Below are 23883 nucleotides of genomic sequence, written 5' to 3'. Positions count from 1 at the left end.
TAAGTATATGGAACAACCTGTCTGACTTTTATCCTTTCAAAGAAAACAGACACTCAACTTAGAAATGAACATATGTTCCCTGAAGATTTTTTTTTTTTTTTAGATTTATTTATTTATTGAGAGGAGAGCCAGAATATCACTTTGGCACATGTGATGCAGGGGATCAAACTCAAAACCCATGTTCAAGAGTCCAACACTTGATACACTATGCCACTTCCTAAAGATTTATTTATTTGGCACCAGGGTTATCATCAGGCAGCCATTTTTTCCTTGTTTTTTAAATTTCTATGTTATTTGATAAGACAGAGATAAACTGAGAGGGGAGAGGGAGATAGAAAGACCCACAGCTCACCCCCCTCCCTAAAGATTTTTATAAACAGCCTGCTCATTATTAGGGATCTGGATACTACTACACAGGAAACACTCAATGAAGATACAGTCTTAGCCTCCTACCCCTATAGCACTGGGGCCTAGCTCATCAGAGGGCAAATGTCACCATCTCCCTTGCATTGTCTGGAAACATCTTACCAGGCGGTATCAGGTCAACCGCACCATGTAAGCTATTCTGATGAGATTAAGTTGTATGTGAACAACTCAGGCTGCACAACATAAACAAGGAGGGAAGAGGAGGCTCCACCAGGAAAAGCTCCACAGGAGCACGCTCTTCCTCTGTCTCTCTACCTTTCTTTCTCTATCTCAAAAGCAGCCTGATGGTCCGGAAGGTAGTGCAGTAGATTAAGCACTGAAATATCAAAAATGAGGTCCAAATTTGATCCCTGACACTACATATGCCAGCTCTGACTCTCTCTCTCCCTCTCCCTCTCTCTCTATTACTTGCTCATAAATAAATCTTAATTTTTTTAAATAAGTCTTATTTTAAAGGTGGGGATTGGAGGCAGTGATGCACTGGGTTGAGCTCTCTCTTTACATGTGCAAGGACCTGGGTTCAAACCCCTGGAAGGGAGGAAGCAGGTCTAAGTGATGAAGCAGGTCTGCAGGTGTCTCTCTCTCTTTCCTTTTTTTTATATTTATTTATTTTCCCTTTTTGTTGCCCTTGTTGTTTTTCATTGTTGTTGTAGTTATTATTGCCGTTGTTGTTGATGTGTCGTTGTTAGATAGGACAGAGAGAAATGGAGAGAGGAGGGGAAGACAGAGAGGGGGAGAGAAAGAAAGATACCTGCAGACCTACTTCACCGCCTATGAAGCGACTCCCCTGCAGGTGGGGAGCTGGGGGCTTGAACTGGGATCCTTATGTGGGTCCTTGTGCTTTGCGCCACCTGCACTTAACCTGCTGCGCTACTTCCCTACTCCCATTCTCTCTCTCTTTCTAACTAGTTTTCCCCATCAAATTAAATAAAAAATAATAATAAATTGAAAAAGAAAATTTTAAAGTCAACCTGGAGCAATGAAGTCCCAGTGATAATAATAATAAAAAAAAAACACTTTTGAAACTATTCAAAAGTGATGACAAATTCTACCATCATATTCACAAGTGTAATTTGGAACTCAGCCCATTCTAAGTGGAGGAGAAACTATAAAAGAAACAAAACATACAAACAAAAAATACACAGAAGCATCCTCTTCTCCCCCACTTCCTTTGTCCACTTCCCCAACAATGAACAAATCAGACAAAGGCAAAACTCAGCATCTTTCCCTAGCACCCCTATGTTTATTATGGATGTGCTATGGAGCTCCCCAGATGTTGCTTGACTGCCCAAAGACACAGAATCCTTGACACACAGGGAGATGAGGTCATCCAGGAGAGGCAAGAAAAAATATGGCTTGCTTAGCTTAGACAGAGTCCAAAGGTTTACATCTGTATCTCCAAACACCTTGGACCTGCAGTGGAGTCTCAGCCGATGACTCTCCAGAGCAACAGAAGCTTGGCAGTATTTTGATCCAGCACACATTGGGGGTCAGTCACTTGATCCAAGAGTCACACATATCAACCCCAAGCAAGTCCTCAGAGTGCCACAAGTGTTTGCTTTGTGGAGGAAAAGGCTTGTCCCCTCCCTCTTATTTTTCCTTCCTCCTGCCGCCACACCAAGCACACTTCTTATTCCCTCTGGATTTGAGACAGCTGCTTGGCCTGTGTGTGCATATATGCGTGTGATGTGCATGTGTGATTCACTGCTCAGCTGCTGTTGGCTCATCCTCAGCCACCAGTTTCTCCACCTGTGACTCTGGGGGAATCAGATACTGAATCTCCTCTGTACTGATGGCTACTTTGTCAGGCTGAAGCCACCTTTTGAAATGTTCCAAGGTGCTAGGAGAAAGTGGGAGAGGAAGAAGAGCTGCATCAGACCTGGATAATGATCATCTCCATTCCTCCAACACGCCTTCCTGCCCACCACCCATCTCTTCCTACAGTTGTTTCTCATTGATGCCACAGGGAGAAGAGTGAGACTCCTCTGATAGCTGTGCCTTCTGGCAACTCCCAGGGCATCGTTTACCCCCCGGTGGGCACTTGGGCCAAAGGCAATGCCAGGCTCCTTGCAAATGCAGAGGCTCTAAAATCTTGATGAGAACCACTAAAAAGCATCAGTTCTGTCTATAACCCTGGAAACTGGTGAAGAGAGGAACTGTCAAGGGGAAAAAAGTATTTAAATAAATGCTCAAGTATTAGACAAAAAACTAAGCACCAAGGCTCAGGAGGTAGTGCAATGGCTTGAGTGTTGGGCTTGAGAACATGAGGTCTTGAGTTAGTCCCCAGTATCAAATGTGCTACAATGCTACAGTGCTCTGGTTCTGTCTCTTTCTCTCTTGTTTCTGGTGATATGAACATGCTGGGTGATTGAACATGCTGGGTTCAAGCCCCCTAGTCCCTAACAGCGAGGGCAAGCTTCATGAGTAGTGAGGCAGTGCTGAACATGTCTCTCTTTCTCTCTCCCTTTCTAAACCACCTCCCTATCCATTTTTCTCTAGTTATAAAAAAAGATACATAATAATTTTTTAATATTTTATTTATTAATGAGGGATAGGAGAGAAAAAACCAGACATCACTCTAGCACATGCACTGCCAGGGACTGAACTCAGGACCTCATGCTTGAGAGCCCAACACTTTATCCACTGCACCACTTCCCAGACCACCATAATAAATATTTTAAAAAGCAAATAAATAAACAAACAAGCAAATAAAACAGGCTTAAGCCTAGCCCCACATCATTGAAGGAAGTTTTGGTGCTATGGTTTTTCTCTGTCTCTTTTTAAATTTATTGCCACCAGGGTTATCACTGAGGCTCAGTGTTTACAAAGCAAAACCACCATTCCTGGGATATATATATATATGATAGAAATTGAAAGGAAGAGAGTTAGAGAGAAAGAGAGAGACACCTGTAGATTTGCTCCATCACTAATTAAGTGTCCCCCCTGCAGGTGGAGAATGAGGGCTCAAATTTGGGTCCTCGCACATAGTTAATGAGAGAGACAGAGAAACACCAGAGCACTGCTCAGCTCTGGCTTATGGTGGTGCAGGGGATTGAACCTGGGACTTAGAAGCCTCAGGCATTCAGTCTCTTTGCATAATTATTATGCTATCTAGCCCTGCCCTGAAATGCAAATTCTTTATCATTTTTTTTGCCTCCAGGGTTATTGCCAGGGCTCAGTGCCTGCACTATGAATCCACTGCTCCTGGAGGTTATTTTTTCCCATTTTGTTGCCATTGGATACAACAGAGAAAAATCGAGAGGAGGGGAAGACGGGGAAAGATAAGACACCTGCAGACATGCTTCACCATTTGTGAAGCAATCCCTGCAGGTGAAGAGCCAAGGCTTGAACTGGGGTCCTTGTGTCAGTACTTGCACTTCGTGCCATGTGCACTAACCCACTGTGCTACCACCTGGCCCCCTACACTTATTTTTTTTAAACTATAGCACTGCTCAGCTCTATGGTGGTATGGGGGATTGAACCTGAGACTTTGGAGCTTCAGGTATGAGAGCCTCTTTCCATACCCATTATGCTATCTCCCCACCCTCTCTGTCTCTATCTCTCCTTCCCTCTTGATATCTAGTTGTCTCTACCCAATAAGTAAATAAAGATAATTATACGGGGTCAGGCAGTAGCGCAGCAAGTTAAGCACAAAGACCGGCTTAAGGATCCCGGTTCGAGCCCCTGGCTCCCCACCTACAGGGGAGTCACTTCAAAGGCAGTGAAATAGGTTTGCAGGTATCTATCTTTCTCTCCCCCTATGTTTTCCCCTCCTCTCTCCATTTCTCTCTGTCCTATCCAACAATGACATCGTCAACAACAATAATAATAACTACCACAACAATAAAACAACAAAGGCAACAAAAGGGAAAATAAATAATAAAAAATAATAAAGATAATTATAAAAAAATTAAAGAGAGGGGGCGAATGGTGGCACACCTGGTTAAGCACACATGTTACACTGTGCAAGGACCCAGGTTCAAGACTCTGGTCCCCACCTGCAGGCGGAAAGCTTCTCAAGTGGTGAAGCAAGTCAGCAGGTTGTGTCTCTTCCTCTCTATCTCCCCATTCCCTCTTGATTTCTGGCTGTCTCTATCCAATAAATAAATAAAGATAATAAAACAATTAAAGAGAGAATCAGAGCAGGACTTGCATGTCACGGATTGAACTCAGGACCTTAATGAGTACAAGTTCAACACTCAAATCATTGTGCTACTTCCCAGGCCTCCACCCACATTCTTCTTCTTCTTTATTAATGAGAGAGAAAACTAGAGCATCACTCTGGCACATGCAATGGTGGGATCAAACTCAGGAGACCTCACGCTTGAAAGTGTTAATGCTTTACCCACTGCACCACAATTTGAGCTTTGGTGCTAATTTTATTTCAGAGAAAAAGAATTCCTACTTGAGGGGAGTCCGGCGGTAGCGCAGCGGGTTAAGCACACGTGGTGTGAAGCGCAAGGACCGGCGTAAGGATCCAGGTTCGAGCCCTCGGCTCCCCACCTGCAGGGGATTCACTTCACAGGCAGTGAAGCAGGTCTGCTGGTGTCTGTCTTTTTCTCCCACTCTCTGTCTTCCCCTCCTCTCTCCATTTCTCTCTGTCCTATCCAACAACAATGACATCAGTAACAACAACAATAACTACAGCAACAATAAAAATCAACAATGGCAACAAAAGGGAAAATAAATAAATATAAAATTTTTTTAAAAATTCCTACTTGAGAATTATGGAGGCGAAAGTCTTGTCTTCTCAGTTTTTTCCCTAGTAAGGCATGTGCAGTATGATAACTCTAGCTTGTACTGTCTTTCTCACTTTCTCTCATAAATAAATCATCTTAAAGAAGGAGAAGAAGGAGGGAGAGGGGGAGGGAGAAGAAGGAGGAGAAGGGAAAGGAGGAGGACCAGGTGGTGGCACACCTGGCAGCAAGCACATGTTACCATGCTCAAGGACCTGTGTTCAATGAGCCCCCTAGTCCCCAACTGCAGGGGGGGAAAGTTCAGTGAGGAGTGGAACAGTGCTGCAATGGTCTTTCCTCTCCCTCTCTAATTCTCTATCAAAATAAATATATAAATATAATAAATTTGTTTTCCAGTTATCTAAAAAAAAAATTAAATCAAGGCCAGGTAAGATAGCATAGTGGTTATGCAAAAGACTTTCACACCCAAGGTCCTGAGGTCCCAGATGTAATCCCCAAGCAAGACCACCATAGGCCAGAGCTGAGCAGTGCTCTGGTAAAAAACAAACAAACAAAAAACCTGGAACTGAGTGAGAATCAATTACCTCTCATCAGAGTCAAGTCCATCCATGAAGAACTCTGAGGCTAACTTCTCCTGCAGGAACCGATCCCAGCACTCCTTCTTGGCTTGGGCCAGTGTTCGAAGCATGTCCTTGGAAGTCACTTCCTGATTCAGACCTTTGATTCTTTTCAGCTTCTTCTCTAAAGTCAAAAATAAATAAATAATGTGGGGCTCACCAAGGTGAGTGAGGGCAAACTGAAATTAAATCTAGTACAAAAAATCCACTTAAAAATTCTCTCACTGTGCAACCAGGAAGTGACAACGTGGATGATGGGGTACTGAACCTTTAAGCATGAGGTCCCAAGTTCAATCCCTGGCACTGCATGTGACAGAGTGATGCTCTGGATTTCATGGTCTCTCTGTCTCATTAATAAATAGATAAATATTTATGGGGAAAGTACAGTTCTCTTACTGTGGGGAATTATACCTCTGGGACCAGGTGGTGGCGCACCTGGTTAAGTGCACACACTACAGTGCACAAGGACCCAGGTTCAAACCCCTGGTCTCCACCTGCAGTGGGAAAGCTTCACAAGTGGTGAAGCAGGGCTATAGGTATCTGTTTCTCCCCCTCTGCCTCCCCACCCCTATCAATTTCTCTCTGTCTCTATTCAATAATAATTTTTTAAAGGGGGAGGGCAGGCCTGGTGGTACATTGGGTTAAACACACATAGTACTAAGTACAAGGTCCCACACAAGGATCCTGGTTCGAGCCCCCGGCTTCCCACCTACAGGGGGAATTTCACAAGTAGTGAAGTAGGTCTGCAGATGTCTATCTTTCTCTTTTCTTCTCTATCTCCCCTTTCTCTCTCAATTTCTCTATGTCCTATCCAATATAAAAAAAAAGGGGAAAAGTGGCCATCAATCAAGAGGAAGCCCCAGAGATAACACTGGAGGCAAAAAAAAAAGAAGAAGAAAAAAGAAAGGATACCTGTGAATTCATTTTTGTAAATATTTATTTCCTTTTGTTGCCCTTGTTGTTTTATTGTTGTAGATATTATTAATGTCATTGTTGTTGGATAGGACAGAGAGAAATGGAGAGAGGAGAGGAAGACAGAGAGGGGGAGAGAAAGACACCTGCAGACCTGCTTCACTGCTTGTGAAATGATTCCCCTGCAGGTGGGAGCCAGGGGCTCAAACCAGGATCCTTACACCGGTCCTTGCGCTTTGCGCCACCTGCTGTGCTACTGACCGACTCCGATACTCCCTGAAATCTTATAACCAATGTTAATCACTAATAATGATCTTTTTTAAAATATCTCACATCCTGGGAAGAGGCACAGTAGATAAAACTTTTTTTTTTTGCCCCCAGGGTTTTTGCTGGGGCTTGGTGCCAGCACCATGAGTCCACTGCTCTTGGTGGTTATTTTTTCTATTTTATTGGCTAGAACAGAGAGAAACTGAGAGAGAAGGGGCAAGTAGAGAGGGAAAGAGACAGAGACACCTACAGACCTGCTCCACCACTTGTTAAGCATCCTCCCTGCAGGCAGGGAGTGGGGGTTCAAACCCTAATCCTTTTGTGGGTCCTTGTGCTTAGGACTATGTGTACTTAACTGGGTATGCCACTGCCTGGCCCCCTAAAGCACTGGATTTTCGTGTTTGAAGTCCTGAGTTTGATGCCTGGCATCACATGTGCCAGAGTGATGCTCTAGTTCTCAATTTCTTCCCCTTCTAACTAAGTACATCTTTTTTAAAAAAATTATCTCAGAGGGAGTCGGGCTGTAGCGCAGCGGGTTAAGCGCAGGTGGCGCAAAGCACAAGGACCGGCATAAGGATCCCGGTTCGAACCCCAGCTCCCCACCTGCAGGGGAGTCACTTCACAGGCGGTGAAGCAGGTCTGCAGGTGTCTATCTCTCTCTCCTCCTCTCTGTCTTCCCCTCCTCTCTCCATTTCTCTCTGTCCTATCCAACAATGACAACAATAATAATAATAACTACAACAATAAAACAACAAGGGCAACAAAAGGGGATAAATAAATAAATAAAATTTTTAAAAAAAATTATCTCAGAGGGAACTATCTCAACTAGGGGGCTTGCATGCCTGAGGTTCCCAAGTTAATCCCCAAAGCCACATGGACCAGAGTGGTATTCATGCTTCTAACTCTCTCATGTGGAACTCTTATATGAAGTTTATTATTATTATTATTATTATTATTATTATTATTATTATTATTTATTTTTGCCAGAGCACTACTCAGTTCTGATTTAGAGTGGTACTGGGGATTGAACCTGGGACCTCACAGCCTCAGGCATGACAGTCTTTTGCACAGTCATTATGCTATCTTTCTGACTAAAATCATTTTTTAAAAAGCTAGGGTGGTGCAGGAGGTGGCACAGTAGATAAAAGCATTAGACTCTCAAGAGGTCCCAAGTTCAATCCCCGGCAGCACATGTATACCAGAGTGATGTCTGGTTCTTTCTCCTCCTATCTTTCTCATAAATATATATATTTGAAATTAAAAAACTCTCACTGATAAATACATCTAGACTCCTTGGAAAAAGAGCTTCATTTGGGTGCTGGGCAGTGGCACACCCAGTTGAGTGTACACATTACCATGTGCAAGGACCCAGGTTTGAGCCTCCACTCCCCATTTGCAGGGGGCAGGCTTCACGAGCAGTGAACAGGTCTGCAGGTGTTTATCTTTCTCCATTTCTATTTCCCTCTCCTCTCTCAATTTCTCTCTGTCCTATCAAATTAGATAAAAATAAAAAGGAAAAAGAAAAAATGGTCGCTGGAAGCAGTGGATTCACAGTACCAGCACCAAGCCCAGAAATAACTTTGATGGCAAGAAAATAAATAATTGTAAAAGCTCATTTAAAAAACATATATATTGGGAGTTGGGCGGTAGTGCAGTGGGTTAAGCACACGTGGTGCAAAGCACGAGGACTGGCTTAAGGATCCTGGTTCAAGCCCCTGCCTCCCCACCTGCAGGGGAGTCACTTCACAGGCAGTGAAGCAGGTCTGCAAGTATCTATCTTTTTTATCTTTATTTATTATTTATTGGAATAGAGACAGCTAGAAATCAAGAGGGAAGGGGGGATAGAGAGGAAGAGAGATAGAGAGCCACCTGCAGCACTGCTTCACCACTCGTGAAGCTTTCCCCCTGCAGGTGGGGACTGGGGACTCGAACCTGGATCCTTGCGCACTGTAACATGTGCACTCAACCAGGTGCACCACCACCCGGCCCCTGCAGATGTCTTTCTCTCCCCCTTTCTGTCTACCTCTCCTCTCTCCATTTCTCTCTGTCCTGTCCAACGATGACATCAATAACAACAATAATAACTACAACAACAATAAAAACACAAGGGCAACAAACGGGAAAATAAATAAATATAAAAAAATTTTAAGAAAACATATATTCATGAAAAAGTACAAGAAGGAGCAAGAGAACCAGAGCAACACTTTGGTACATTCAATGCTGGGGATTGAACGAGGACCTCACACCTATGGATCTAGCACTTCATCCACTATGTCACTGCCCAGACTACAAAAAGAGCTCATTTTATACAAACAGATGATTGAAAATGTGCATTTTTCTTTTCAATTTACAATGTCTTTACTCTGTATTGAGCCAAATTAGTGTTTGACCCTAGAAAGGGAAAAAGTCATAGGTTTTCATAAATAAATTGATAACATGTTTTCTTTGAAATCACAGAAGCCCAGTAGGCATTTCTCTTAAGAAAGGCTTTTTTCTTCTGGCTTGACATGTGTACACTGTCATCTTTTTCCAACTTCTTGAAAGCAGTCTCCTGGGAATAAATAGTTCTTTTTTTTTTTTTTTCTTTCCATTACAGTTACACGAAGTGGTTGCCAAACCTCATGAGGAAGAATTAGAGAAAATGACGAGTGAACCAACGGTTCATTAGACACTGAAATTGACTTGTTGAGAACTCAATAGCAAGAATCTTTAAGATATCAATCTGGGGGGTAGGGTGGTAGCGCAGTGGGTTAAGTGCACGTGGCGCAAAGCGCAAGGACCAGTGTAAGGATCCCGGTTCCAGCCCCCAGCTCACCTGAAGGGGAGTCACTTCACAGGCTGTGAAGTAGGTCTGCAGGTGTGTCTATCTTTCTCTCCTCCTCTCTGTCTCCCCCTCTTCTCTCAATTTCTCTCTGTCCTATCCAACAACGAACAACATCAACAACAACAATAACCACAACAAGGCTACAACAACAAGAGCAACAAAAGGGGGAAAAATGGCTTCCAGGAACAGTGGATACATGGTGCAGGCACTGAGCCCCAGCAATAACCCTGGAGGCAAAAAAAAAATCTATCTGATTAATTCTTGATTAAAGAAAAGGAATCTTGGGAGTTGGGCCGTAGCGCAGCGGGTTAAGCGCAGGTGGCAAAGCGCAAGGACCTGTGTAAGGATCCCAGTTTGAGCCCTGGCTCCCCACCTGCAGGGAAGTAGCTTCACAAGTGGTGAAGCAGGTCTGCAGGTTTCTAACTTTCTCTCCCCTTTCTCTGTCTTCCCCTCCTCTCCCCATTTCTCTCTGTCCTATCCAACAATGATGACAACAATAATAACTACAACAATAAAACAATAAGGGCAACAAAAGGGAATAAATGAAAAAAAATTTTTTTAAAAAGAAAAAAAGAAAAGGAATCTTTTAACATTTTTAAAAGTTGCTCAGCTTGTGGTCTGGATATTGGTGCCTAACAAAAACTAACATCATACAGTCCATTTGAAATGATCCATATGGCTTCCTGCTGAAATATATATATAACTACTCTTTGAATTTTAAGTGTAATTATGGAATAGATTCCCCCTTCTGAAGAATATAAAAATGGATATTGCTATTTACCTTCTCACCCTCAACTACAATAATTGAGTAACTGAAGATTTTTTTGGGGGAAGGGATGAATACCAACCCCAGAACCAACAGAAACTTCATGATTTTTCACTACCCTCCCCAAACTTTTTCTGATAGACACAGAGAGAAATAGAGAGACAGAGACATCTGCAACACAGCTTGTGAAGATTCCATGCAATAAGGAGAGATCAGGGACCTCAACCCTGTTTTTATTTCTGAATAAGTCACAAAAGCTAGCAGTCACTGATGAAAATAATAAACTCCTTCTACTGCTACAAGTTACTACCACCAGTTAGTTCATCCATGTAAAAAGTATGAAGTTAATAAAGGTTAAATAAGGTCCACAGCATCACTTATGTCAGTGATACTCTGGTTCTCTCTTTGTCTCTCTCCCCCTTTCTCTTTCTCATTAATAAATGAATCGGAAAGGAAGGAAAGAAGGAAGGAAGAAAGAAGGAACCAGAGAGTGGCATAGGAGGTGGCACAGTGGATAAAGCATAGAACTCTTTAAGTATGAGGCCCTGAATTGAATTCCTGGCATCTCATGTACCAGAATGAGGCTCTGGCTCTCCCCACCACCCCAAAATAAATAAATAAATATTTTCAAATATAAATAAAAGTCAAACATTTGAGGATTTTCCCCCCATGGGAATGTAAAAAGGATTAAGCACATATGGCATGTTGTTGAACAGGCTAGGTGTTTTTTTTTCCCTCCAGGCTCAGTGCTTGCACTATGAATCCACTGCTCCTGGAGGCCGTTTTTCCCATTTTGTTGCCCTTACTGTTTCCCTTGTTGTTGTTATTGTTGTCACTGCTGTTGTTGTTGCTGGATAGGACAGAGTGAAATCAAGAGAAGAGAGGAAGACAAAGAGGTGGAGAAAAAGATAGACACCTGCAGACTTATTTCACCACCCCTGAAGCAACCTAACCCCCCCTGCATGGCTAAGACTCTAATGTTCCAGGTTCAATCCCCTGCACCACCATAAATTAGAACTGAGCAGTGCTCTGATAAGAGAAGAGAAGAGGAAAGGATGGGAGGAGAGGGGAGGGAAGAGAAGGGGAGGGGAGGGGGAGAAGAGGGAAGAGGAGGGGAGGGGAGGAGGTAAAGAGGGAAGATGAGGGGAGGGGAGAGGAGGGGGAAGAGAGGGGAAAGGAGGAAGGGGGAGGGGAGAAGAAGAGGGGAGAGGAGGGGAGGGAAGGAGAGGAGAGGAGAGGAGAGGAGAGGGGAGGAGAGGGGAGGGGAGGGGAGGGGAGGGGAGGGGAGGGGAGGGGAGGGGAGGGGAGGGGAGGGGAGAGAAAAGAAACCAATAACAACAGAACTTACCAAGAGATGCTAAGTATATTTCTGAGTCCTGCAAGGGAGCCCAAGGCTTTGTGGCTGGCTGAACTACAAAGTCTGAGACCTCACTCTGGCCTGCAGTGGGAGGGTTGGAATCCATGAAGGAATCTGAGAACGCATTGCTGGCACCATCCTCCTGGTTGGGATTTGGCAAACAGGAACAGATTTCAGCCCACAGATCCAAGCCGGATTTGGGGGGTGTAGAATCAACACTCTCAAACATTTTCATCTGGACTCAGCTGAAAAACAGAAATGTGAGTGAGCAAAAGATAGGCTTTAAAGAGCAGACTAAGTAGTTAGTACTCAGACATTTGCTTACCCACTGAAAAAAGACAACAGTCTTTTAAAAAATATTAGTGGGGGGTCAGGCTCAATAGCGCAGAGGGTTAAGTGCACATGGCGCAAAGTGCAAGGACCAGCACCGGAGTAAGGATCCCGGTTTGAGCCCCAGCTCCCCACCTGCAGGGAATTCACTTCACAAGCAGTGAAGCAGGTCTGCGGGTGTCTGTCTGTCTCTCCCCCTCTCTGTCTTCCCCTCCTCTCTTCATTTCTCTCTGTCCTATACAACACAACGACAACAATAACTACAACAACAATAAAAAGCAACAAGGGCAACAAAAGGGGAAATAAATAAATAAATAATTTAACAATGGTTTACAAGATTCTAAGATTACAGAATCCTCCCCACTTGCCCCACCCAACAATAACCATCTACTTCTCACAAAGTCTTACAGAAAGTTCGGTCACTTTTGTTTGCTAGTTCATGAATTTCAATTCCCTGTATTCCACATTTTACTGAAATCACCCAATAATTAAGGCAGCAGGTTTTTAAGAAGTGTTTAATAAGGGTTGGATGGTGGTTCAGTGCACACATTACCATGTGCAAGGACCTGGTTCAAGCCCCTGATCCCTACCTGTAGGGGGACACTTCACAAACAGTGAAGCAAGTTTGTAGGTGTCTTTCTCTCTCCCTCTCCCCTCTCAATTTTCCCTTGTCCTGTCACAAATAAAACAGAAAAAGAGGGGGGGAGGAGGAGGGGAACTGTTTAACAAATGGCCTGGGAGGTGGCATATTGGACAAAGTGATGGACTTTCAAGCTTGAGGTCCTGAGTTTGATCCCAGAAGCACATGTGCCAGAGTGATACTCTGGTTCTCTCTTCCAGCCTGTTTCTCATTAAGAAACAAAGAGAATGCTGCACACACTAAAGCAGTACAGTGCACAAAGACCTGGGTTTAAGCCTCTAGTCCCCACCTTCAGAAGGGAAGCTTCACAAGTGGTGAAATCGTGCCTCAGATATTTCTCATTCTCTCTCTATCTCCCCCTTCCCTCTCAATTTCTCTTGACTCTATAGAAAATAAAATATCTTTCAAGGGAATTTAAAAAAAAAAAAGTTTCGTGGTCTGAGAGGTAGCACAGTGGATAAGCATCGGACTCTCAAGCATGAGGTCCTGAGTTCAATCCCTGGCAGCACATGTACCAGAGTGATGTCTGGCTCTTTCTCTCTCCTCCTATGTTTCTTATTAATAAATAAATAAAATCTTTTTTTAAGAAGTTTCTAACGAAATTTAAAATGTCTTCTAGTTTATCCCCATGTTACAGTTAAAATGGCAAAGGGTTGGGGCCAGGTGGTGGTGCACCTGGTTGAGAGCACGTTACATACAATGCACAAGGAACCGGGTTTGAGTTGCTTGTCCCCACCTGCAGGCAGGAAGCTTCATGAGTGGTGAAGCAGTGCTGCAGGTGTCTCTGTTGCTCTTCCTCTCTATCTCCCCCTCCCCTCTCCATTTCTGATTATCTCTATTCAATAAATAAATAAAGATAATTTAAAAATTTAAATGACAAAGGGTGACTGGGTTTCTCTTCTGAATTCAATTTTACATGGTGAAATTTTCATTTGGTTGTTTATGAAAATAGAGACTAAGCTGACAGAGAGTGAAAGAGACCAGAGCACTGAAGCGTCCTTCAATGTGCTGGGGGCCAGCCTCAAACCTGGGTTACTTACCTGGTAAGGCATACATACACTAGCCAAGTGAGCTATTCTGCCAGCCCATAGTGAAGTTTGTTTTTAATAAATATCTAGGGCCACTGAAACAGTTCACTAAATAATGTTCTTCGTTGCTATGTGCAAGACGATCCAGGTTCAGTGCACGACACTGCACTGAAAGCAGTTCTGATGCTATGATCTCTTTCATTTCATTCTCTGTCTTCTTTTGTCCCTATCTAAATAAAAACAACAACAAAACAAAATTACTGGGCCAACAAGATTACTCACCTGGAAGGGTGCCAGCTTTGCCAAGCCAGTAACCCAGGTGTAAGCCTGGATCTCACCACACTGGGGTAAGCTTTGCTGCTATGCTGTCTTTGCCTCTCTGTCTAGCTCTGAGAAAGACAGCCTAAAGTGAAGTCTTGATATGAAAACATAACATTATACTAGGATGCAAAAGGAAAAAGTTCTTGCACTTTGTCTTTGTGGTGGCCTAAACTGAATAAGGGAATATAACTATAGGGTGAGGGAGGGGAAAACAAGATGGGTTGGGGAAATAGCATAATGGCTATGAAAAAAGCCTTTCATGTCTGAGGCACCAAAGGTCCCAGTTTCAATCCCCTGCACCACAAGTCAGAGCTAAGTGTTACTCTGGAAAGAAAAAAAAAAAAAAAAACAGCGTGCAGACACCAAGTCCCAGCAATAACTGTGGAGGCAAGAAAAAAAAAGACCACTGGGCAGAGGGTAGATAGCATAATGGTTATGCAAACAGACTCTCATGCCTGAGGCTCCAAAGTCCCAGGTTCAATCCCCCGCACCACCATAAGCCAGAGCTGAACAGTGCTCTGGTTGAAAAAAAATTTTTAAATAATAATAATAAAAGACCAACAACAATAATAATAAAAACAATAAATAAACAAACATGGGGGCCAGGTGGCCCACCCAACTGAGTGAACACGTTTCCACATACCAGATTCAAGTCCCTGATTGAGACCTACAGGTCATGAGCAGTGAAGCAGTGCTATAGGTCTGTCTGTTTCTATCTTTCTATCTCTCTATCCCGCTCCCCTCTCAATTTCTCTCTGTCCTACCAAATACAAATAAAGATAAAACAGAATAAAAATAGAATTCCTACAAGCCAGACAAAGAGGACAAATATTGGATGAGTTCACATTTGTGGGGTACATACAGTAGTCAAACCCACAAACAGACAGTAGAATGGTGGCTGCCAAGGGCTTGAGGGAGGGGAAAATGGGGTATAATGGCTCAGTTTGAGAAGATAAAAATGTTGCAGAGGGGGCCAGGCGGTAGCACAGCGAGTTAAGCACACATGGCGCAAAGACCAAGAAACAGCGTAAGAATCCTGGTTCAAGCCCCCAGCTCCCCACATGCAGGGGGGTTGCTTCACAAGTGGTGAAGCAGGTCTGCAGGTGTCTATCTTTCTCTCCCCCTCTCTGTCTTCTTCTCTCTCGATTTCTCTCTGTCCTATCCAACAACAACAACAGCTATTATAAGAATAAAAACAACAAGTGCAACAAAAATGAGAGAAATGGCCTATATGAGCAGAGGTGGTGCAGGCACCAAGTCCCAGCAATAACCCTGGAGGCAAAAAAAAAAAAAATGTAGGGAGTCCTGTGTGGCGCAGTGGGTTAAGCACATGTGGCGCAAAGCGCAAGGACCGGTGTAAGGATCCCAGTTCGAGCCCCCAGCTCCCCACCTGCAGGGGAGTTGCTTCACAAGCGGTGAAGCAGGTCTGCAGGTGTCTTTCTCTCCTCTTCTCTGTCCTCCCCTCCTCTCTCCATTTCTCTCTGTCCTATCCAACAACAATGACATCAATAACCACAACAATGTTAAACAACAAGGACAACAAAAGGAAAAATAAATTAAATATATTTTTAAAAAATGTTGGGAGTTGGGTGGTAGCGCAGCAGGTTAAGCGCAGGTGGCACAAAGCGCAAGAACCTGCGTAATGATCCGGTTGGAGACCCTCTCCCCACCTGCAGGGGAGTCGCTTCATAGGCAGTGAGGCAGGTCTGCAGGTATCTATCTTTCTCTCTCCCTCTCTGTCTTCCCTCCTCTCTCCATTTCTCTCTGTCCTATCTAACAATGATGGCATCAATAATAACTACAACGACAATAAAAAACAAGGGCAACAAAATAGAAAATAAATATATAAAATTTTAAAAAATGTTCTAGAGAGAAATAGTTACAATGGCTGCACAACAGTGTGGATGCCACTAAACTGTATATCTAAAAATAGTTAAAGAGAAGCTGGAGAGACAGTGTAATGGTTATGCAAAAGACTCTCATGCTTGAGGTTCTGAGATCCCAGGGTCATTCTCCAGCCCCATCATAAATAAACCATTCTATTTGAATGGGGTGGTGGTGGTCTGGGAGTGGTGAAACTATGGATGCAAGAGATCTCAGCTCTGCAAAATAACAACAACAAACAAAAAAAAAACAAAGTAATAAATAAAAATGGTTAACACAGTTAACTTCACATTATGAATGTTCCAGCACATATGCATGCACACAAAGGAGTTTCTTGGACATTTCCAGTGATAACAGCCATCCTGTACTTTGCTCCAATGATCTCCAAATTCAACTGCTCTGTCCTTAGTGAAATTCTGTCTTTGATATATTTGTATATGGATAGGCAGTTCCACATACATGAGAACAGTAAGAGCACCACTTGGAGCACTGTCTGTCAGAGGTTCAGTAGTTGGGCTATCTGGCTCATGTTCTCACTTTCCCTATCTTCTTCTAGCGTTTGTCCTTCTTCCGTAGCCAGTCAACAGCGTAAGATATTGAAAGACTCCACAGCTGTAAGAAATTATGATATATTCTCCTTTGCTCCCAAAAACTACGGAATTAGAGGGAATCATGCTGAGATAATCCAAATGGAGAAGGACAAACTCCTGATGATTTCACTCATTGATAGGCTCTAAGACACAAAGGAAAGGATCATCCGGGGTGGATCCTCAATGAACTAGTCTATGGCAGCAGATTCAGGGAAGAGCACTAAGGGAAGGTTGGAAATTGAAGTCCCTTTAGTGGAACAAAATGACAGCCTGGTTGGGGGTAGTGTATTGACATCCTTGGTGGAAATATGGAAATGAATCTTTGTGACAACAAAAATTCTGTAAATTAACTTAATACAATGATATTGTAATGGAAATAAAAATATAAATTTAAAAAAGTAAAGCACTGAACGGCGTTTTTATCATGTTACAGAGAATGGTTGCCTTCGGGGTCAAGTGGTGGTGCACCTGGTTAAGCGCACACATCACCAGGAGTAAGGACCCGGGTTCAAGCCCGTGATCCCATCCCCACCTGCAGTGGAGAAGCTTCAGGAGTGCTGAAGCAGGGCTGCAGGTGTTTCTCTGTCTCTTTCCCTCTCTACCTCCCTCCATCAATTTCTCTGTCTTTATCCAAGTATATGTATATGTATATGATGATATTAAAGAGAAAGAGAGAATGATAACTATCAGTCACAGTCTCATAGGACGGGTTAACACCATCTTTCAAGAGACTTGCAGCAGGAAGGCTGCTTAGCGAAAGGTATGAATAATTCTTGAAGAGCGTCCAGTCAGCCCCAGGGCCCGAAAGCCAAAGGTCAGAAACGTCAAATCGGTGGGGGACGAAGTGACGCCGGGCCCCGGATGAGCCCAGCAGCCGTCCGCACCGCAGCCCCGGTCTCTCACCCCACCCCCATGCCACAGTCTCTCCCACCCCAAGGACAGGCTGGACGAATGGAGTCCGAACGCCAAGTCGACCCTCACCACCCCCCACCCCCACCACCCCGACCCCTCCTCACGCACACAATCCATAATGGACAGATCCATAATCGGGAAGACAGGAAGGCAGACGCTCAGCACCAAGAACCTACCGGGACAGCCCGCCAGCGGCCAGCTCCGGATCAGCTGGTAGCTGGCCCGCCAACCCGGAAGCAACAGGGAGGAGGGCGGAGACTCCGCATGACGGGCCAGAGAATCCTCCAAGCAGTGTGTGACAAGGCGATGTTCTGTGCGTCGATTGGTCGCGTGCAATGCAGCGGGTTGCGGAAGTGAGCCGCAGAGTGGGCAGGGCGGTGGGCGGGATTGTTGCCAGGCTACGGCTGAGTCTCCTGTATTGCCTCGCAGGTAGCCAGCACTCAACCTGTGTAGTGTAGTCCTTCTTGTTTCCGCAGCTTTCCGATACACTCATAACCTTTCCCAAGGCTCCGCTGAACTTCCTCAACGCTTCCTTACCCAAGTTAGGGCACTGGAGTGGCTCGGGTGGAAGTGACTTCTTTCTTTATTCTCACAGAAGACCCCATTCCCACACACATGACACAGCTTTCTCTCGCTCTGGTCTCTCTTTGGCTGTATGCTTGGCTTTGTGTTCATTTGGGACCCAAGGCCGATGAAGTGGCGCAGTGGGTAAAGCGTTGGTATCTCAAGCATGAGTTCAATCCCTAGCAATCATCCCTAGTTCTCAGCTACCCCTACCTCGTGGGCAGGCGGTGGAGCACCCGGTCAAGCGCACAATTACCACATTCAAGGATTTGAGTTCAAGTCCCCGCTCCCCACCTGTCTACAGGTCTCTCTCCCTCCCTCCCTCCTTCTCAATCTCTCCTTTCTCTTTCATTTTCTTTCTGTCCTAGCCAATAGAATAGAAAGGTAGAAAAAAATGGCTGCCAGAAGCTGTGGATTCCAGGCACTGAGCCCCAGCAATAACTCTGGTGGCAACAAATAAGTAAGTAAATAAATAAGTAAGTAAATAAATCTCTTTAAAAGATTGGTAGTGCAGCGGGTTAAGCTCACATGGCGCAAAGCGCAAGGACCGGCAGAAGGATCCTGGTTCGAGCCCCCGGCTCCCCACCTGAGGGGAGTCGCTTCAAAGGCGGTGAAGCAGGTCTGCAGGTGTCTTTCTCTCCCCCTCTGTGTTCCCCTCCTCTCTCCATTTCTCTCTGTCCTACCCAACAACGACATCAATAAAACAGCAAAGGCAATAAAAGGGAATAAATAAATATTTTAAAAAGAAGAACTCTCGCTCTGATGTCCCGTCTTTTTTTTTTTTTTGCCTCCAAGTTCATCGCTGGGGTTCTGTGCCTGCACTACAAATTCACTGCTCGTGGAGGCCATTTTTTTTCTATTTTGTTGCCATTGCTGTTATTGTTGCATAGGACAGAGAGAAATATAGAGAGGAGAGGAAGACAGAGATAGGAGAGAAAGATATTCACTGATTCACTGCTTGTGAAGCGACCACCCTGCAGGTGGGGAGCCAAGGGCTCGAACCCTGATGCTTGCCGGTCCTTGCATTTTGCACCATGTGCACTTAAACCAGTGAGCTACTGCCTAGCCCCCTGGGTTTTTTTTTTTGTTGTTGTTTGTTTGTTTGTTTTTGTTTTTTTCCTCCAGGGTTATTGCTGGGGCTCAGTGCCTGCACCATGAATCCACCGCTCCTGGAGGCCATTTTTCCCCCTTTTGTTGCCCTTGTTGTTGTAGCTTTGTTGTGGTTATTATTGTTGTTGATGTCATTTGTTGTTGGATAGGACAAAGAGAAATGAAGAGAGGAGGAGAGACAGAGAGAGGGAGAGAAAGATAGACACCTACAGACCTGTGAAGCGACTCCCCTGCAGGTGGGGAGCTGGGGGCTGGAACCAGGATCCTTAAACTGGTCCTTATGCCCTGTGCCACTTGCACTTAACCCCTGGTTTTGTTTTTTAAATGACTGTCTACTGCAAGTTGGGATTCGGGGAGCTAGAAGTTATTGAATGTTTGAGGCAGTGGAGAAAATATGAGAAGTGGTCACCAAGATTGGAGATCAGACACCAGATTAGGATTTAGGAAGGTTAGCTGAGGTTGGTGGTCCAGAATGCAAAGCTACATTAACCTGCACACCTGCATGGCTTGTTTGCTTTTGTAACACTGATACTGTTGCCTGATATTTGTGAATTTGGAGATTGAATCATTCCTATTGCTGAGGCATGGAATGAATAATCACATGGAGGCATGGTAATAATGATCAGTTTGGAGACTGGGAGTGGCACTGTGAATAAAACATTGAATGGGTTGGGGAGATGTCATAATAATTATGCAAAAAGACTTGGCTCTGAAGTCTCAGGTTCAGTCCCCAACATCATCATAAGCCAGAGGTGAACAGTGGTCTGGTGCTTCTCTCTCTCCTGGTATATCTCTCATTCAATAAATACTTAAACAGTTAAACTAAAACTCATCCATCAAACCTCATGGCTAAAAGGGATATCCCAATGAGGACAACCTTTATCTGAGCCACTGCTTCAGTTTCACTGCTATGCAGTTCTGATAACTGTTTTTGCAGTTAATCATTCAATTTTTTAATAAAGTGCTTTTCTTGATTCCTGTTTTGGCAAATTAAAAAAATAAATAAATACTTAAAAAATTAAAACATAGTGCCCTGGGAAGTAGCGCTGTGGATAAAGTGTAGGACTCTCAAGCATGCAGTCCCAAATTTCATCCGTAGCAGCAGTACATGTATCAGAGTGATGTCTGCTTTTTTTAAAAAAATAATTTTTATTATCTTTATTTTGTTTGATAGAAACAGCCAGAAATCAAGAAAGAAAGAGGTGATAGAGAAGGAGAGAGGCAGAGAGATATCTGCAACGCTACTTCACCACTTGCAAAGCTTTTCCCCTACAGGTGGGGACCAGGGACTTGCACCCAGGTCCTTGCGCACTGCAATGTGTGCACTCAACCAGGTGCACCACCACCTGGCCCCAATGTCTGGTTTTCTTTCTCTTCGCCTATCTCTCTCATTAATAAATGAGTAGACTATTTAATTAATTAAAGCATTGAACTTGAGATCCCAAGTTTGATCCCAGGCATCATATGCACCACAGTGATTTTCCAGTTCTCTCTCATGAATATATATATATATATACACACATATATATATATAGTGTAGTGATTCTTTTTTATATTCTTATTTCTTTATTGGGTGATTAATGGTTTACAGTCGGTGGTAAATACAGTGGTTGTACATGCATAACATTTCTCTGTTTTCCACATATCAATACAACCCCTCACTAGGTCCTCTTGTCATCCTTTTTTATTTATTTATTTATTTATTTATTTTCCTCCTCCAGGGTTATTGCTGGGCTCGGTGCCTGCACCATGAATCCACCGCTCCTGGAAGCCATTTTTCCCCCCTTTTGTTGCCCTTGTTGTAGCTTCATTGTGGTTATTATTATTGCCCTTGTTGACGCAATTCATTGTTGGATAGGACAGAGAGAAATGGAGAGAGGAGGGGAAGACAGAGAAGGGGAGAGAAAGACAGACACCTGCAGACCTGCTTCACCGCCAGTGAAGCGACGCCCCTGCAGGTGGGGAGCTGGGGGCTCAAACCGGGATCCTTATGCCGGTCCTTGTGCTTTGTGCCACATGCGCTTAACCCGCTGTGCCACCGTCCGACTCCCCTTTTTTTTTTTTATTAAAGAAAGGATTAATTAACAAAACCATAGGGTAGGAGGGGTACAACTCCACACAATTCCCCCAATTTCCATATCCCACCCCCTCCCCCGATAGCTTTCCCATTCTCTATCCCTCTGGGAGCATGGACCCAGGGTCATTGAGGGTTGCAGAAGGTAGAAGGTCTGCCTTCTGTAATTGCTTCCTCGCTGAACATGGGCGTTGACTGGTCGGTCCATACTCCCAGTCTGCCTCTCTCTTTCCCTAGTAGGATGGGTCTCTGGGGAAGCTGAGCTCCAGGACACATTGGTGGTGTCTTCAATCCAGGGAAGTCTGGCCGGCATCCTGATGACACCTGGAACCTGGTGACTGAAAAGAGAGTTAACATACAAAGCCAAACAAATTGTTGAGCAATCATGGACCCAAAGCTTGGAAAAGTAGAGAGGAAGTATTAGGGAGGTACTCACTGCAAACTCTAGTATACTTCTGCTTTCTTACTTTGGTGCCATACTCCAAACTCAGTCAATTTCTGCTTTGCGTTTCTACTTCTTCTTTTTTTTTTTACATGCATAACATTCCCCAGATTCCCATTTAGCAATACAACCCCCACTATTTCATTCATCATTTTTCATGGACCTGTATTCTCCCCACCCACCCACACCAGAGTCTTTTACTTTGGTGTAATACTCCAATTCCATTTCAGGTTTGACTTGTGTTTTCTTTTCTAATCTTGTTTTTCAACTTCGGCCTGAGAGTGAGATCATCCCGAATTCATCCTTCTGTTTCTGACTTATTTCACTCAACATGATTTTTTCAAGGTCCATCCAAGATCGGCTGAAAACGGTGAAGTCACCATTTTTTACAGCTGAGTAGTATTCCATTGTGTATATAGACCACAACTTGCTCAGCCACTCATCTGTTGTTGGACACCTGGGTTGCTTCCAGGTTTTGGCTATTACAAATTGTGCTGCCAAGAACATATGTGTACACAGATCTTTTTGGATGGATGTGTTGGGTTCCTTAGGATATATCCCCAGGAGGGGAATTGCAGGGTCATAGGGTAGGTCCATTTCTAGCCTTCTGAGAGTTCTCCAGACTGTTCTCCACAGAGGTTGGACCAATAGACATTCCCACCAGCAGTGCAGGAGGGTTCCTTTGACCCCACACCCTCTCCAGCATTTGCTGCTGTTACCTTTTCTCATGTGTGACATTCTCACAGGAGTGAAGTGATATCTCATTGTTGTCTTGATTTGCATTTCTCTGACAATCAGAGACTTGGAGCATTTTTTCATGTGTTTCTCGGCCTTTTGGATCTCTTCTGTGGTGAATATTCTGTCCAAGTCCTCCCCCCATTTTTGGATGGGGTTATTTGTTGTCTTGTTGTTGAGTCTGGTAAGCTCTTTATATATGTTGGTTATTAAACTCTTATCTGATGTATGGCATGTAAAGATCTTCTCCCATTCTGTGAGGGGTCTCTTGATTTGGGTAGTGGTTTCTTTTGCTGTGAAGAAGCTTTTTAATTTGATGTAGTCCCATAGGTTTATACTTGCCTTAGTCTTCCTTGTAATTGGATTCGTTTCATTGAAAATGTCTTTAAAATTTATGCGGAAAAAAGTTCTTCCAATATTTTCCTCTAAGTATCTGATAGTTTCTGGTCTAACATCCAAGTCCTTGATCCACTTGGAATTTACTTTTGTATTTGGTGAAATACAGTGATTCAGTTTCATTCTTCTGCATGTTTCAACCCATTGTTTCCAACACCATTTGTTGAAGAGATTCTGCTTCCCCCATATAATAGTCTGGGCCCCTTTGTCAAAGATTAGATGTCCATAGGTGTGGGGCCTCATTTCTGGGCTCTCAATTCTATTCCACTGGTCAGTGTGTCTGTTCATGTTCCAGTACCAAGCAGTTTTGATGACAATGGCCCTATAATATAGTTTGAGATCTGGCAGTGTGATGCCTCTGGTTCTGTTCTTTTTTCTCAAGATTGTTTTGGCAATTCTAGGTCTTTTCTGGTTCCAGATAAACATTTGTAGCATTTGTTCTATTCTCCTAAAAAATGTGCTTGGGATCTTGATGGGGATAGCATTAAATTTGTAGATGGCTCTGGGTAATATATTCATTTTGATGATGTTAATTCTTCCAACCCATGAGCATGGAATATCTTTCCACTTCTTTGTGTCTTTTTCAATTTCTTTGAGTAGTGACTCATAATTTTCAGTATACAAGCCTTTCACTTCTTTGGTTAGGTTTATTCCTAGATATTTTATTGTTTTTGTTGCTATAGAAAAAGGAACTGATTTCTGGATTTCAATTTCTTCTAACTTAGTGTTTGCATAGAGGAATGCCACTGACTTTTGAATGTTAATTTTATAGCATGACACATTACTGTATTGCCTGATGATTTCCAAAAGCTTCTTGCTAGATTCCTTAGGTTTTTCCATGTATCCTATCATGTCATCTGCAAATAAGGAGAGTTTGACTTCTTCTCTTCCAATCTGTATTCCTTTAATTCCTTGCTCCTGCCTGATTGCTATGGCAAGAACTTCCAACACTATGTTGAATAGTAATGGTGATAGTGGGCATCCCTGTCTA

At 43.7% G+C, this 23883-nt stretch overlaps 2 protein-coding genes across 3 annotated transcripts in view; one reads left to right on the top strand and one right to left on the bottom strand.

Moving 5' to 3' along the window:
* Positions 1-1641: 1641 nt before the first annotated feature.
* Positions 1642-17865, bottom strand: CCDC32 (coiled-coil domain containing 32). Of its 2 annotated transcripts, none has more exons than XM_007538060.3 (4): positions 17748-17865; positions 11858-12111; positions 5708-5864; positions 1642-2266 (listed from the first exon to the last, which is right to left on the bottom strand). In XM_007538060.3, the coding sequence occupies exons 2-4, from the start codon at positions 12099-12101 to the stop codon at positions 2128-2130; spliced, it is 540 nt and encodes a 179-aa protein (XP_007538122.1). In that variant the 5' UTR covers positions 12102-12111; positions 17748-17865; the 3' UTR covers positions 1642-2127. The 2 variants fall into 2 exon arrangements, with proteins under 2 accessions (XP_007538122.1, XP_060031133.1); XM_060175150.1 differs by having other exon boundaries at positions 17680-17778.
* Positions 17611-23883, top strand: part of RPUSD2 (RNA pseudouridine synthase domain containing 2) — a 22306-nt gene continuing 16033 nt past the window's right edge. Inside the window, exons 1-2 of the mRNA XM_007538064.3 lie at positions 17611-17896; positions 18048-18112. Coding sequence (XP_007538126.2) covers positions 17611-17896; positions 18048-18112 — 351 coding nt within the window. The remainder of the gene's footprint in view (positions 17897-18047; positions 18113-23883) is intronic.

The sequence above is a fragment of the Erinaceus europaeus genome, chromosome 16 (genome assembly GCF_950295315.1).
Source record: "Erinaceus europaeus chromosome 16, mEriEur2.1, whole genome shotgun sequence".
Classification (NCBI taxonomy): domain Eukaryota; kingdom Metazoa; phylum Chordata; class Mammalia; order Eulipotyphla; family Erinaceidae; genus Erinaceus; species Erinaceus europaeus.
The sequence above is the reverse complement of the archived record's forward strand: the minus strand, read 5'-3'. Positions and strand labels throughout refer to the sequence as shown.

What these genes read in the sequence shown, in the direction of transcription:
- CCDC32 (XM_007538060.3), bottom strand. Translation starts at nt 12,101, where the DNA reads ATGAAAATGTTTGAGAGTGTTGATTCTACACCCCCCAAATCCGGCTTG. An exon ending in AATATACTTAGCATCTCTTG is followed by an intron (nt 5,865 to 11,857) that starts GTAAGTTCTGTT and finishes TTTTGACTTTAG; the next exon opens with AGAAGAAGCTGAAAAGAATC. An exon ending in GGACTTGACTCTGATGAGAG is followed by an intron (nt 2,267 to 5,707) that starts GTAATTGATTCT and finishes ACTTTCTCCTAG; the next exon opens with CACCTTGGAACATTTCAAAA.